Source organism: Brassica napus, chromosome C6 (assembly GCF_020379485.1).
Source record: "Brassica napus cultivar Da-Ae chromosome C6, Da-Ae, whole genome shotgun sequence".
Taxonomy (NCBI): domain Eukaryota; kingdom Viridiplantae; phylum Streptophyta; class Magnoliopsida; order Brassicales; family Brassicaceae; genus Brassica; species Brassica napus.
The window spans coordinates 19,853,624-19,868,429 of NC_063449.1; the positions used below are offsets into that span (position 1 = coordinate 19,853,624).

General features: G+C 39.0%; 1 protein-coding gene across 2 annotated transcripts; it reads left to right on the forward strand.

Annotated features, from left to right (window-relative positions):
• The first annotated feature begins 228 nt into the window (after positions 1-228).
• LOC106381243 (dual specificity protein kinase YAK1 homolog) lies at positions 229-7,803 on the forward strand. 2 transcript variants are annotated; one of them, XM_048760389.1, is made up of 19 exons: positions 250-561; positions 600-866; positions 1,804-2,003; positions 2,147-2,300; positions 2,397-2,506; positions 2,647-2,716; positions 2,810-2,892; positions 2,979-3,057; positions 3,146-3,186; positions 3,400-3,522; positions 3,856-4,006; positions 4,201-4,315; positions 4,408-4,490; positions 4,593-4,667; positions 4,965-5,039; positions 5,127-5,911; positions 6,373-6,528; positions 7,130-7,416; positions 7,521-7,803. In XM_048760389.1, the coding sequence occupies exons 2-19, from the start codon at positions 702-704 to the stop codon at positions 7,586-7,588; spliced, it is 2,820 nt and encodes a 939-aa protein (XP_048616346.1). In that variant the 5' UTR covers positions 250-561; positions 600-701; the 3' UTR covers positions 7,589-7,803. The 2 variants fall into 2 exon arrangements, with proteins under 2 accessions (XP_048616347.1, XP_048616346.1); XM_048760390.1 differs by having other exon boundaries at positions 229-866; positions 7,493-7,803.
• The last annotated feature ends 7,003 nt before the right edge of the window (positions 7,804-14,806 follow it).

Here is a 14,806-nt window from a genome sequence, read left to right on the forward strand (position 1 = left end):
TTTACTAATATTTCTCAAATTGTTTGCTTATTTTTATTGTTCTTACACTAACTTAGGTAAATAGCTATATGTAATTAAAAAATTAAAATTGTAGAAGATTTTCTTTAAATTAACCAAATTGATATGGATCGTTAGTGTTCTAAATTATACAAAAACTACATGGATTATAAATAAAATAATTCTTCTTTTCCATAAAATATCTACAAAAATTAAAGGAATAATAATCCCTCCTCTTAATAATACATAAATAAATAAACTGGTGAGGAAAGAACAAAAGTCAGGAGTGGTGGAATCGGAATCGAAGACGAAATCAAATCGAGTCATCTCATCTTCCTCAGACCAAAAAAATCAGAATCAAAAAGCTTTGCACTTTTCTCTCTCCCTCTGATTATCTCTTCTCTTCTCTTCTCTTTTGGTTTCCCTTCCTGGCAATCTCCCTCCTTCGTCCTCCGACATCAATTTCATAGTTGAAATCATCCAACCTTACCCCTTTTGCTGGTGTTCCATCAAAGTCGATTCCTTTAATACACTTGTGTTGATTTATGGATCGATTAAGGGCTTGGAGTGCGCTGACTTGGGTTTGATTTGATGAAGAAAAGGGGGGGCATGGGACTTGAGTCAATCGGCTCTTAGAATTGGTCATTGTAATCTATCTCAAGTTGCTTTGGTGTGATCAATTGAGGTTTTGCTTCGTTCCGATTATGGATGACACTGATGGTGGTGCTCGTGAGATGGGCTCTAGAGGTGCATCAACACCGTGGCAGCCACTTCAGCTTGTTTTCAAGCGTTACATCCCACCGAATGGGTCTGATTTCGCAGGTGGGACTTTGCGTGCTACTGCGAAGAAGAAGAAGAAGAAGAAGTCGGTGAGAAGTGCTCTTTCTTTCCCTTCTTTCTCTTTGTTTTGGGAGGGAGCTCTGCACCTTTCATTTCATCTTTCAAATGCATTAAAGCAAATTAAGCCTTTTTTTATTTTAACTGTGTGTGATAATATAATTTTCCCATTTTGCAAAGATAATAGCTCTTAGATTTTTAGTAATTGAACGCAATACTACGTTCGTTAAGTAACCCAATGTTGTTTGTAAGCTGCCAGGTCTAGCTCTAGGTCCAGTAATGTCTTTACGAATAGCCTCCTAGTATGTGCTCGCTTACAGTAGTAATAAAGGAGGTCTATGATAAACTTTGCTTAGAAGATGTCACCACTCTTTTATTCTACCTAAATTATGCTTGCTATGTCATGAACTATTAAGTAGGTAATAATACGCTGCCAAGTCCTACATACTGCTCAATGCAATTACCATAGTACTTTAGATGAAGGATGTATAGTTCAAAACAAATATCTCTTTATGCAAGGTTCGGGTTAGAGCCCTTCATGCTTTTAGGTATCGCCCAACCAAAATGAACTCATTTTTGACTCTCATGCAAAATGTTTTCCATTTTCTTACTGTGAGGTTCGCTAGGGTCCGGGTTGAATGATTGGATATGACTTACCCAGTGTTTCTTAACTGTGCATTAATCTTAGCTGCTACAGAGGTAGTGGATGATACTTGATAAATGTTGTTGTTTTCTTGCCATAACTTTACAGGAGGTTATTCCATGCTCTATCTACTCCTTTATCTTGTATTTGATCACTGTTCTGATTTATGACAAGTCATCAGAAATGTATATCTACTTGAGAATAGTAACAGTCTGTATATCTACTTGAGAATAGTAACAGTCAAGATTTTTGTTACTGTTCCAATACTTTCCAGAGCTCAAATTAGCTTTTTTTATTTATTTATTTATATAATTGTCTGTTTGCAGGTAGTGGTGAGACTAACTAACGGCTTGGTTGAGACATACAAAATATGCAATCCACAGTTCAAATATAGAGGTGAGTTGAATCCCAAGCGGTACTTGACTACTCCATCGGTTGGTGTGCTCAATGATGGCTTTGATAATGTCAACTCCGACCTAATTCTGGCTGTAAATGATGATTTGAGCAGTTCAGACTCACGGCAGAGGTTTGCTATTGTCTTAGTTATCTTCAGTTTCCATTTCACCGATACTCTTCCTTCTTTTGTTGTGCTGTTAGAGGCATGAAATTTGAACCGCTTTTTATCTACAAAAGATGTCTTTTTGATTAAGCTTCACCACGTGCTCTTAGATACATTGTCAAAGATCTTCTTGGCCATGGGACTTTTGGTCAGGTTGCGAAATGCTGGGTTCCTGAGACAAACAGCTTTGTTGCTGTAAAAGTAATAAAAAACCAGCCTGCGTACTATCAGCAAGCGCTGGTTGAAGTATCTATTTTGACAACGGTATGAGATTCTTCTGTACTTGAATGATAACTTTGGCTTAGTACTAAAAATCTTATGAGGTGTGTCTCATAATTTTTGGATTGGTTGAGTTTGTAGCTAAACAAGAAGTATGATCCAGAGGATAAGCACCATATTGTTCGCATATACGACTACTTCTTACATCAACGTCATTTGTGCATATGCTTTGAACTTCTGGACATGAATCTGTAAGTTGTATAACTAAAGTATCCTTCTCCGTCTTTGTGACTATGTTTGTCTTCTTATTTCCATTAATGCCAACTGTATACAGTTTTTTTATTTTTTGTGTTGATGATAATTTAATTGTCCGTGGTAATTTGTGGTTTAGGTATGAGCTCATAAAAATAAATCAATTTAGAGGTCTCTCGTTAAGCATAGTCCAGCTCTTCTCTAAGCAGGTATTTATATTTTCTAGATCTGTGTTTTCACCATTTTGTTTGTTTTAGCGTCTGAATTTACTGTATCGACTGTTTTCTTATGGTGTCCCGTAGATCTTACTTGGTTTGGCTCTTTTGAAAGATGCTGGCATAATTCATTGTGATCTGAAGCCGGAGAACATTCTTCTGTGTGCCAGGTCTACTCTCTACCACCAATACAATACACACAACTGGAGTCCATAACTTTAATTTACTTGAATATTTTTTTTTTTAATTGCATCAGTGTGAAGCCAACTGAAATTAAGATAATCGACTTTGGATCAGCGTGCATGGAAGATCGGACTGTTTATTCATATATTCAGGTTTTATTCTTGCTTCCTATTTATCTGTCTATTCTCTTATGTCAAACCAAACAAATGAACTAAGTTACCTATTTTTTCCTTTCTACAGAGTCGTTACTACAGATCGCCGGAAGTTTTACTTGGTCATCAGTATCCTTTTTAGTTATATATATAATAAACGAAATCAGAATATTTTCTCAAAGTCGTTGGTAGCGGAATGACTCTCTGTCCTTGGCAAATCATAACTTTCCTGTCCCGCGTTAGTTTTAATGCTAGCAGAAGTTCTTTGCTTTTGTCTTCCCCTGGTACATGATATCTTTAAAGTATTCTGAGATTGTATGTTGAGGCTTAACCACTCTATAGATACACCACAGCTATCGACATGTGGTCATTTGGATGCATTGTCGCCGAGCTGTTTCTTGGATTGCCACTGTTTCCAGGAGCTTCAGAATTTGATATCATGAGGCGTATGATTGAAATACTAGGGTATGATCTGTTATTATAAATTTGGTAAATGAGCAAGCAGACTACAATTGTAGGGGCCAGGGAAATTCTTTTTGGGGTTTTGCACCCTTGATGGTCAATACTACTACTCATGCATTTTCCTAGTAGCGGTTATTTTATTGTGTTAGCCTTCCCTTGGTGCTTACAGTCATTCTTTCTTTGGCCTCTGTCTTCAGCAGTCCTTATTTTAGCTTCTCAATGAAGTCCTCAGTTTTATTTAATCAATAATTGTCGAGATTTCTAGGAGCGAGAACTCTTGTTATTCTGTTTCTTTATGTTGTGATTGTATCAATGTTATGTCATATTGTTTTCCAGAAAGCAACCACCTGATTATGTGCTCAAGGAAGCAAAAAATGCAAATAAGTTCTTTAAATGTGTTGGGAGTGTCCACAATTTTGGGAATGGTGGAACTCATGGTGGCCTCAAAAGTGCTTATATGGCTCTGACGGAAGAAGAATTTGAAGCTGTAAGTAACGCTTTACCTCTGAGACAAACAAAATATAAAAATACTGAAAACAGAGGAAGATAATTATGTCAGTGAACAAAGAAGGCTTAGATTGTTTCGTGAGGAAATTAATTTTATTCTTAGATAGTCACTAAGTTTTGACTTTGGTGATTTTTTTCTGGATAACTATGTGCCATTTTTTATTTTTTATACAGAGAGAAAAGAAAAAGCCAGATATTGGGAAAGAGTACTTCCGCCATAAGAACCTTGAAGAAATTGTAAAAGGCTATCCTTACAAGATAAACTTGCCTGAAGACGATGTTGTCAAAGGTAAAGTCAGGACCCTATAGTGTTATAAGTTTCAGGGATAATCACTGGACTATCTTCCATGGTGACAGTTTTTTTTTCATGAACTATCACAGAAACCCAGATCCGGTTAGCTCTTATAGACTTTTTGAGAGGACTTGTTGAATTTGATCCAGCTAAACGTTGGTCACCTTTTCAGGTATTGAACTTCCTGGCTAACGTCATCTATATATCTTGTTTTAAAGGCTTAATATTATGTTGCTATCCATAGTGGATAAACATGTACTTTTCATTTCTTTAGGCCGCCAAGCACCCTTTTATCACCGGGGAACCTTTTACGTGCCCATACAATCCTCCGCCAGAAACACCTCATGTGGTGAGTCAGATTGAATTTATTCCCATGTCTCAAACTTCTTGTGTGGCCTTGCCGTCATACCATAGTTTTTTATTTCATCATTTTCTAAACCAAACAATCATATGATAAACTGAAGATACTTTTCATTCTAGCACCTTCTTCCGGTATTTCAATCTTCTGTAGTGGATACATATGCTTCACAGTTTAGAGATCTTGCAGAAAGTTAGCTGAAAGACAAATGCAGTTCTTTCTTGTGGACCGATGTATGTAAAAAAATCATCTATTCGCTGAATTGGTTCTTGTCCATTTTCTTTGTAGCATGTTGCTCAAAATTTCAAAGTTGACCATCATCCAGGTGGAGGGCACTGGTTTGCCGCCGGTCTTTCTCCTCATGTATGACTATTTTCTCTATAGAAAATTTGCAACACCTTCAAGTTGTTTGTGCACCTCCTTTTTTAAAGTTATTTATTTCTCTTCTAGGCATCAGGGAGAACCAGAATCCCAATGCACAATAGTCCCCATTTTCAGATGATACCTCCTTATTCACATGCAAATAGTTATGGGAGTATTGGAAGCTATGGTAGCTACAATGATGGTGCCGTACAGGGAAGTAGCTACGGGAGCTATGGAGATAACGGCAATATGGTTGCCTATTATTCACCTGTGAATCATACTGGCCTATACATGCAAAACAGAGGTGGTGTCCCAATGGTTGGAACTAGTCCTGATGCCAGACGCAGGGTTATGCAGTATCCACATGGAAATGGCCTTGGTACAAGTCCATCCGCGGGAAATTTTGCTCCACTACCCCTCGGCACTAGTCCATCACAATTTACCCCACCAAATCCAAACAATCAATATTTAGCTGGCTCTCCTGGACACCATGGCCCGACATCTCCAGCAAGAAACAGTTGTCACGGGTCTCCTTTAGGGAAAATGGCAGCATTCAGTCAGTTTAACAGAAGACAAAGCGTTGGATATTCTGGAGGTTCTCAGTCTCAAGATTCTTCCTTGTCACAAGCTCAGGGGCATGGGATGGACAATTTGCATCAAAATGAGGGTTATTCTGGGCAATTCTCTGGTTCACTTCCACATCGACATTTGGATCCTGGGTTCCAAAACCGTAAACAGTCACAAGGAAGTCCTGGGTACTCTACGCATAACATTTCCAGCTCATCCCTTCGGTCCAGTACTGGACTCCATATTGAGAATACAGAAAATGCCTTATCAGTGCCTGATCCAGGAGATTGGGACCCAAATTACAGGCAAGTATTCAAGATATTCCCTAATTTTCAGATTATAGAATGCCAAAGCTCTTTTTCTGCGAGTCTATATAGAAATCTGGGAGAGGCTTATATAGAATATGAGTGATATTGTGTATTGCCTTCAGTCCAACCATTCGGACTAGGCATGTCGCAGTCCCTGATCTCTCATCATTGTTAACTGGTAGTTGGGTTTTAAACTTAGATAGACAAATTTAAAGGCCTTGAAACTCTATCAAAAGCTATCAGTGGAGTGACATCTAGAACCAATCACGTTATAGTGTCCATTTAAAGGGCAATCATTCTTTGTTACTTGATGTTATTCTCTGTTCTGTTTAATCTTCCCAGCTAAAATGATATCAACCTCTTTTCATTCTGCCATTTGCAGTCGCATAAGATACATGCTTGCTTCTAATCCTTTAATTGGAAGTGTTCTAATATGCACAGTTTTGTTACATGAACAGCGAGGAATTGCTTCTACAAGAAGATAGCGCAGATGAAAGTGTTATTGCTAATGCATTCAGCAGAGGAATGCAATTTGGTTCAACAGATGCTTCCAGTTCCAGAAGGATCAACAGTAATCCCTCGACCTCATCATCATCAAATCCGGTAACCCAAAGGTAACCTAAAAGATAACCTTTCTTTCTTTTGCTGTTGAACCTCTGTTAGAATGCGTGAACATATACCCCTGCGAGTAACTTCGGTGATACTTAGATCTACATCTTTCATATATACTAACTTATCAGTGCAGACTATTCGTCTTGAGTATCAGAACTATGTTATACTTGGATCAGGGTTTTTCAACTAGATTACAGAAATGCATAAAGTCCCATACTTGATGTTGATGCCTCCTGAATTGGTGATATTATCTATGTGCATAATAGTCATCTTGATGGGACTTATATATTCATTTTATTAGAAAATGTATACAGTACTTTGTACAGTATGTGTGAACCGTTGTACAAGACTGATTCTTGGTGGACGTGTATCTGAAGCAATTAATAAGAGTAACAAATCTTTCTACACTATTCAGTGACCCAGTAAAAAGCAATTTGAACTTAAGATGTTAGACGATATGATGTATTGTTTATCACATGAACGTGCTCTGATAGGGAAATTTAAGCTTCTGTCCTGCAAGCATTTTAGGCTATTATTATTTTTGTTTCAGGCTTGATTTATCTGATTGGCTTAATTGCTTGTAACTTTTGATCTACAATTCAGGAGATATGTTCCCAATCAACCCTTTTCGCAAGTAGAGATTGGCAGCCCTCCAAGTAATGATCCTTATGCCAGATTTGGCCAACTTATGCCAGGATCGCAATTCACTCCTCATGTCACCCAGAACTCTCCAAGTCGCTTAGGGCAGCAACGGTCCAATCATGGGAGACCAAATGCTGGAAGGGCTACAGATCGGAATCACGTCAACGCTCAGCTTCCTCCGTCCAACACTAGTTCTGGGGGTCAACGCTCACCCAGAAGTAGCTCATATACCAATGGTGCCCCTTGGGGTACTTCATTTCACTCATAACTAATTTATCTCTAGACCTTTTTTTTTTCTTGTTCACAGCTTCTGATTGGTCTTAGACTGTCCGTAAATTAAATTGGCTTGTAGGAGGGCGTAGGACTAACCATCATGTTCCAAATGTTCATGGAAGGATGGACTACGGAAGTATTGCCTGATTCCTCAGTCTTAAAACTCTCATTTTATTTTGTTATTTCCCTTAGTGTGCAATCTTCTTACTGGAGAAACAAAACTAGTTCATGGCTTGTGGGCTTTTGATCAGAAAAAAATGCTTATTCATTGTGCTTTTTGCACAAATAAACCAAACAGTTTCTCGTCATTGATGTTGTTGTCTCTCTGGTTATCTATTTATTGGGATTATATTTCGTATTAATATCTTCGTAAAGATGCTGAAGTTTAAATCAGATAGTCTCTTGTGACCCATAGTTCCTCTGCAGGTTCTGTAGTCTCTCTCTTGTTCATCTCTTTATTTCTCCACCACATTTGGTGAGTAGCATCAGCATCTTCTCTTGTTTTTTTTTTTTTTTTGTCAGCACATCTTCTCTTGTTAAACACAAAAAAGAAACGATCAGATCATAAAGTAGTCCCAACAAAAGCTCTATTTTATTCCAAAAACATTAGAAAGTAAAGTCTCTCACTGACTTGTGCCATATCTTGATTCTCCTTCTCCAACAGTGATGTACCGTAAACATGTAAAGTACCTTCAGTTCTTTAGGATTGTGCTTCTGGCAACACTGTAGCCGACTATCTTCCTTACTGTCTCCATCTTTGCCCATATCCGCTCCTCGCTATACAACACCTTCATCTACATCCACAAACACCTCAATCTCAGCAACTTAACTTGTACAGTCTTGGTTTCGAACAAGAAAATAGAAAATCCCACTTGAGAGTGATTTTGGAATCAAAACAATACAATGCATGATCACATTTAACAAGTTAATATCCATCGAGAAAGAATAAGAGACTAGCTGATGGGTACTGTGGAAGATGATACTCCACATATGACATCGGCAAACTTCTTGAATAAGTTCACCACCAGCAGGTCCAGCACTATGTTATGTTAATGTTTAGACACTATGTACATGGTCCTTGACTTTGATATAGTTAAGTTGAAAATGACCCAGTTACATATGGTTTTTAATACATTCTAACAACCATTCGACTCGGGCCAATAACAATATCAAATAAAACCTCCAAAATCCATTTCTCTTGCAAGTTTTTCAAACAACTCCATACTTAGTTAGTTGACTTCAGATCACAGTAGTGTCACACCAGTCAAGAAGCACAAGGATTGACCTACAAAGACCTATTACACTAACCTTGAAAAGATTCCTAGTCCTAACAAGATACAAGAAGGTACTGAAAGAATGTGAGGATAAAGAGATGTAGATGAAGAACATTGAAGAACAGAGAGAGAGAGAGAGAGAGAGAGAGAGAGAGAGAGAGAGAGAGAGAGAGAGAGAGAGAGAGAGAGAGAGAGAGAGAGAGAGAGAGAGAGAGAGAGAGAGAGAGAGAGAGAGAGAGAGAGAGAGAGAGAGAGAGAGAAACTCTATTCCCTTGAAATTCAAATTGTGGATCTGAGTACAAGTATTTAAAGACAAGTGACCTCATTACACAATATAATAAAATATATTCTTCTCTCTTCTTCTTCTGTTCAATAAACTCGAGCTTATAAAACCTTTATAAAGACTTATAAAACCTTTATAAAGACTTATAAAACCTTATAAAAACTTTATAAAACCTTATAAGTCTGGCAGCTTAATTTTCAAGTCTGGCAGCTTAATTCTCAAGTCTGACAGCTTAGTTCTTAAGTCTAGCTGCTTAATTCTGTTTCATGTCAACACCCCCCCTCAAGCTTGACCATGTGGAACATGTCAAGCTTGAAAGCCATGAAGTATTCCCTCATTAAAACCTCAACTAGGTAAAACCCTTTGGGAGAAAACCCAAGTCAAGGAAAAAGAGTAGAACACTTCATGAAGGAGAGATCATTGACATGATAGGTCTGTGAGTCCCAATTTTGGATGAATGAACTCACATACCTTAGTGCTTGCTGCCTTGGTGAAGATATCAGCTAGCTGATCTTCACTCCTTGTGTAGCACGACAATATGATCTTCTGCTCCACGGCTTGTCTCACTTTGTGGCAATCTACCTCTATATGTTTGGTCCTTTCATGGAAGACTGAGTTGCTAGCAATGTGTATAGCAGCCTGGTTATCACAATGCATCGTGATTGGCGTTGTAACTTCAATTCCCAAGTCCTTAAGAAGTCCTTTGATCCAAATCAACTCGCTTGTGAGCTTCCTCATAGCTCTATATTCTGCCTCAGCACTTGAACAAGACACCACCTTCTGCTTCTTGCTCTTCCATGTTACCAAATTGCCTCCAATGAAGGTACAATATCCAGTAGTTGATCTTCTATCAACTCGATCTCCTGCCCAATCCGCATCACAGTACCCAACAATCTCAGTGTTTCTATTGCATCCCATCCATACTTCTTGGCCTGGTGCCTCTCCTAGGTACCTGAGAATCCTCTCAACCATGTTCCAGTGGTGTACCTTGGGAGCTTGCATGTGTTGGCTTACTTGGTTTACTGCAAAGCATACATCTGGTCGGGTAATGGTAAGATAAATGAGTTTTCCCACCATTCTCCTATAGTGATTTACATCTTCATATGACTTGTCTTCAATCTCCCCCTCACGCATCACTTTGTTTCCTTCCTCTAGAGGTGTTTTGGCAGCTCTTCCACCAAGATCTCCAGCCTCATTTAGTAAGTCAAGGGTGTATTTCTTTTGAGATAGAAACAACCCTTCCTTAGACCTACACATCTCGATCCCTAGGAAGTATTTGAGCTCTCCCAAGTCCTTGATATCAAATGAAGCCTTAAGGAACGCTTTGGTCGAGATGATCCCTTCTTTGTCACTGCCTGTGATGATAATGTCATCAACATAGATGAGAATGACAATGATTCCTTGCTGGCTAGTGAGGGTGAATAGGGTATGATCAGCTTCAGACTTGACAAAACCTCTTCCATTGAGTGTGGTGCTTAGTTTGTGGTACCACACTCTTGGTGATTGTTTCAAACCATAGATGGCTTTCTTCAGCCTCAATACATTTCCTGGTTTGGTAAGGTGTTCCATACCAGGTGGTGGTCTCATGTAGACCTCATCTTCTAACTCTCCTTGTAGAAAAGCATTCTTGACATCCATTTGCCACAGATCCCATTCTAAGTTCACAGCCAATGAGAGTACAATCCGTATCGTGTGAAGCTTAGCTACTGGTGCAAAGGTGTCAAGGTAATCTTCACCATAGACTTGAGTGTAGTCTCTTGCAACAAGTCTGGTTTTTTTTCTTTCTGGTTGCCCATTAGCCAAATACTTGATAGTGAATAGTAACATGCTTGTGACAGCCTTCTTACCTTTGGGGAGCTCACTCTCAAACCAAGTTCCATTTCGGATCATGGCACTGACCTCATCATCTACTGAGTCTCTCCATTCCTTTATCTCCATTGCCTCCTCATAGGTCCTCGGAATATACTCTTGATCTATATTGGTGATGAAGGCTTGATGATCTCTTGGATAGTAAGCAAGTTGCTTGAGTGGGATGGGCTACTGCTTGACTGTTGAAATACTTCCAATTTGATGGACGCTTTCTCACCCTTGTGCTTCTCCTAAGCGGCTGGACCTCTCCAACAATCTCAGCTTCAACTTCATTTTGTTGATCTGATTCCTCTTGTTGTTGGCTTTCATCCTGATCATGAACCTCTTGCTCTTGATCAGTAGTCTGCGGATCCTCTTGACCAATGTATGGTTCCTCTTGACCAGTAGACGAATCCTCTTGATTCCCCTCTTCAGGATTAGGATGAGAAGCCTCTTCAGCCGCATCCATACCATTGGCTTGATCTAAACTATTTGCTGAACTAGTAGTTCTTTCATTTGGTGTCATGATGGTACCTAGGCTCTCCATGATAATTCGTAGGTTGTTTGCCCTATCTGAGGCCCCTTGAGATAGATCCTTGAGATTGTCCCAACTCTTCTTGTCTCTGGAGAGTAGCATTTGTAACCTTTTTGAGTGGTAGAATACCCAATGAACACTGCCTTTGTGCTTCTGGCCTCAAGTTTGTTCTTATGATCACCTGTTTGCAATACATAGCACAAGCACCCAAATACCCGTAAATGGTCAATTGATGGTTTTCTTTTGTTCAATACCTCATAAGGTGTGGCATCATCAAGGACTCTTGTTGGAGTTCGGTTGATGAGATAGCATGCTGTCATGACTGCATCACTCCAGAACCTCTTAGGCATGTTGGTGTAGAACATCATGGACCTGGCCACTTCCATCAGATGTCGGTTTTTCCTCTCAGCTACACCATTTTGTTGTGGAGTGTAAGGACAGCTGGTTTGATGGATTATTCCATGCTTCGCCAAGTGGGATTTGAAAGATGTGCTTGTATATTCCCCTCCATTATCAGACCTGAATACTTTGATCTTAACATTGAACTGATTAGTTATGTAGCTCTGGAAGTTTATAAATGCATCTAGTACTCTATCTTTAGATGGTATCATAGTCAGCCATCTATATTTAGATTTCTGGTCTATGAGGGTGACAAAATATCTATGATTTTCCCTAGAAGTGCATGGTGCAGTCCAGACATCAGAGTGTATAAGATCAAAGCATTTCTCATAGATAGTAGATGACTTGGGAAACACAGTCTTGCAATGTTTGCCAAGAATACATGCTTCACATCCATCATTTTTGAAATAAACATTAGGCAATAACAGGTTCAGTGCTCTAGAATGGGGATGGCCTAACCTAGCATGCCACAATACATCATTTTCTAAGACATGGATTGAACTAAAAGCATAAGGTAAACATGATCTAGTCGTGGTGTCTTCAAGCAGGTACAAGTCCCCTTTAGTAACACCCTTTCCGATCATCTTAAGAGTCTCAATATCCTGAAATACGACATCATTAGGACTAAAAATAACCTTGCAGTTAAGATCAGTGGCAACCTTCTTGACAGATAATAGATTAGATGCAAAAGATGACATATAAAATGCTTTAGTATCTTTCTCAAATAGTTTCAAGCTTCCTACACCTTTTATTGGTATGCTGTCACCATTTGCAATCATAACATTGCCTAAGGCAGGCTTAACATTACTGATTAACCTAGCATCACTAATCATGTGGTGAGAAGCTCCAGAATCAATAAGTACTAGCTTAAAGCTATCAGATGCATTCAAGGTTGTAACAAGAGCATTGGACAGTTTATAAGAGGCATTCAAAGATAAACCAAGTGTGTTACCAGAGTTTTCCTTGAGGGCTTTGATGAGAGCATCAAGGTCAGACCTCTTGATTGTCTCATCTTGGCTAGTCCTCATGATAGAACAGCCACTGAATCCCAAGGTCTTCCCTTCTCCAGCCGCAACCGAGTTCATGGGGCGAGGAGTAGATGGCTCGCCCATTTCACCAGAGAAATTCCCCCTTGCATCAGAGTAAGGTGTCCTGAACTTCTGAGGCTTGAGGTGTGGGTGAAGGATCCAACATTTGTCTTTGCCGTGACTTTTTTTCTTGCAATGGTCACACACCCACACTTTCTTGTCTTCTGGCTTGTAATACCCCTTGTTAGCTATGCCCTCATGTTTGTGCTCATTTCCTTCAGCCTTGTTAGCTATGATAAGGTCTCCTTTGCCACCAAAGAGTCCCACTGAGCCTTGCTCCTTTTGAATCTGAGCACAAAGCTCCTCAAGTGATGGAAGCTTCTCACTTCTTAGAATGTGTTTGATTAGATCACTATAACCCGGGTTGAGAGTGAACAGCAAAGCAAAGACCTTGTCTTGCTCCTTTCTCTCATTAAGTACATCTGGATCAAGACTGGCCGGTCTTAGCATCTCTAACTCGGCCCACAACGATCTGAACTTCCAAAAATGCTTGGAAAATTCAGTTTCTTCTTGACTGAGAGTGTTGATAGCCCTCTTGACTTCAAACACCCAACTGATGTTAGATATATTTCCATATACCTTCTGGAGAGTATCCCACAGCTCCTTGGAAGTTTCACAGTAGGAGTAAGCTTCCAAGATAGAGGTTTCAAGACTATTCTGAATGATGGAAAGGACCATGAGATCCTTCTGACTTCTCTTTCCACCTCCTTCAGCCGCAGCAACAACTTCTTTACCATCCTCTCCTAGAATGGTCTTCTTGGTGTCTTTGCCGTCAACAACATACTCCCAAAGACCTCTGCCTCCAAGAGCGGTTTTGACAAGTCTAGACCACAGTAAGTAGTTGGTTCCCTTGAGGGTAACCTGAATATACACAGATTTAAAGACATCCGTGTATGAGTTTTCCATTTTTTTTTTTCTGGGAATGAAGAACAACTCAAGAACAGGATGAACTTTACCAAAAATAGAAAGGAAAAATCAGAGATTTGTGAAAGTAAAGAGAATAGAGTAGAGAAGAATGAATCTCAGGAGCTTACTTGCTCTGATACCATGAAAGAATGTGAGGATAAAGAGATGTAGATGAAGAACATTGAAGAACAGAGAGAGAGAGAGAGAGAGAGAGAGAGAGAGAGAGAGAGAGAGAGAGAGAGAGAGAGAGAGAGAGAGAGAAAGTAGATATGAGAGAAATTCTATTCCCTTGAAATTCAAATTGTGGATCTGAGTACAAGTATTTAAAGACAAGTGACTTCATTACACAATATAATAAAATATATTCTTCTCTCTTCTTCTTCTCTTCAATAAACTCGAGCTTATAAAATCTTTATAAAGTCTTATAAAACCTTATAAAAACTTTATAAAACTTTATAAGTCTGACAGCTTAATTCTCAAGTCTAGCTGCTTAATTCTGCTTCATGTCAACAGGTACAAATCTGTTATACTGGCCCAAGGGTCAGTCTGGAACAGAAGGGCTTCAATAAGCAGATAGTGGAATCACATAAGCAGAACTAGTCCAACACAAATGGCCCCAACATCACTTAAATAATACCATCGAAATTGTACATGGAAACTATGAATCCATTCAGTTCACCCGTAAGAGGTTTGTCATTGTTTAGGATGAACAGAAAATATCCTAACCTCATTTGAAGATTCTTCCATATCCTTCCCTCTAGATGCTTCTTTTGTAATAGACTCAATATAAAATTCTCTTTATTTTGCCCTAACAAATTTTTACCAAGTAATTTGTAAGTATTAACTTTTTAGGCATGGACTTGATAGTTGTTCAGAAAAAAAAGGCATGGACTTGATTATCAAGACATAATCAAGTACAAATACAAGTCCATATTTTAAATACTTGCACGAAACAAATCGAGCAACGGATAAGGCAAAAAAATCAGGTTTCGGACTTGTACCCATGCCTAGAAACCAACCAAACATTTGTTA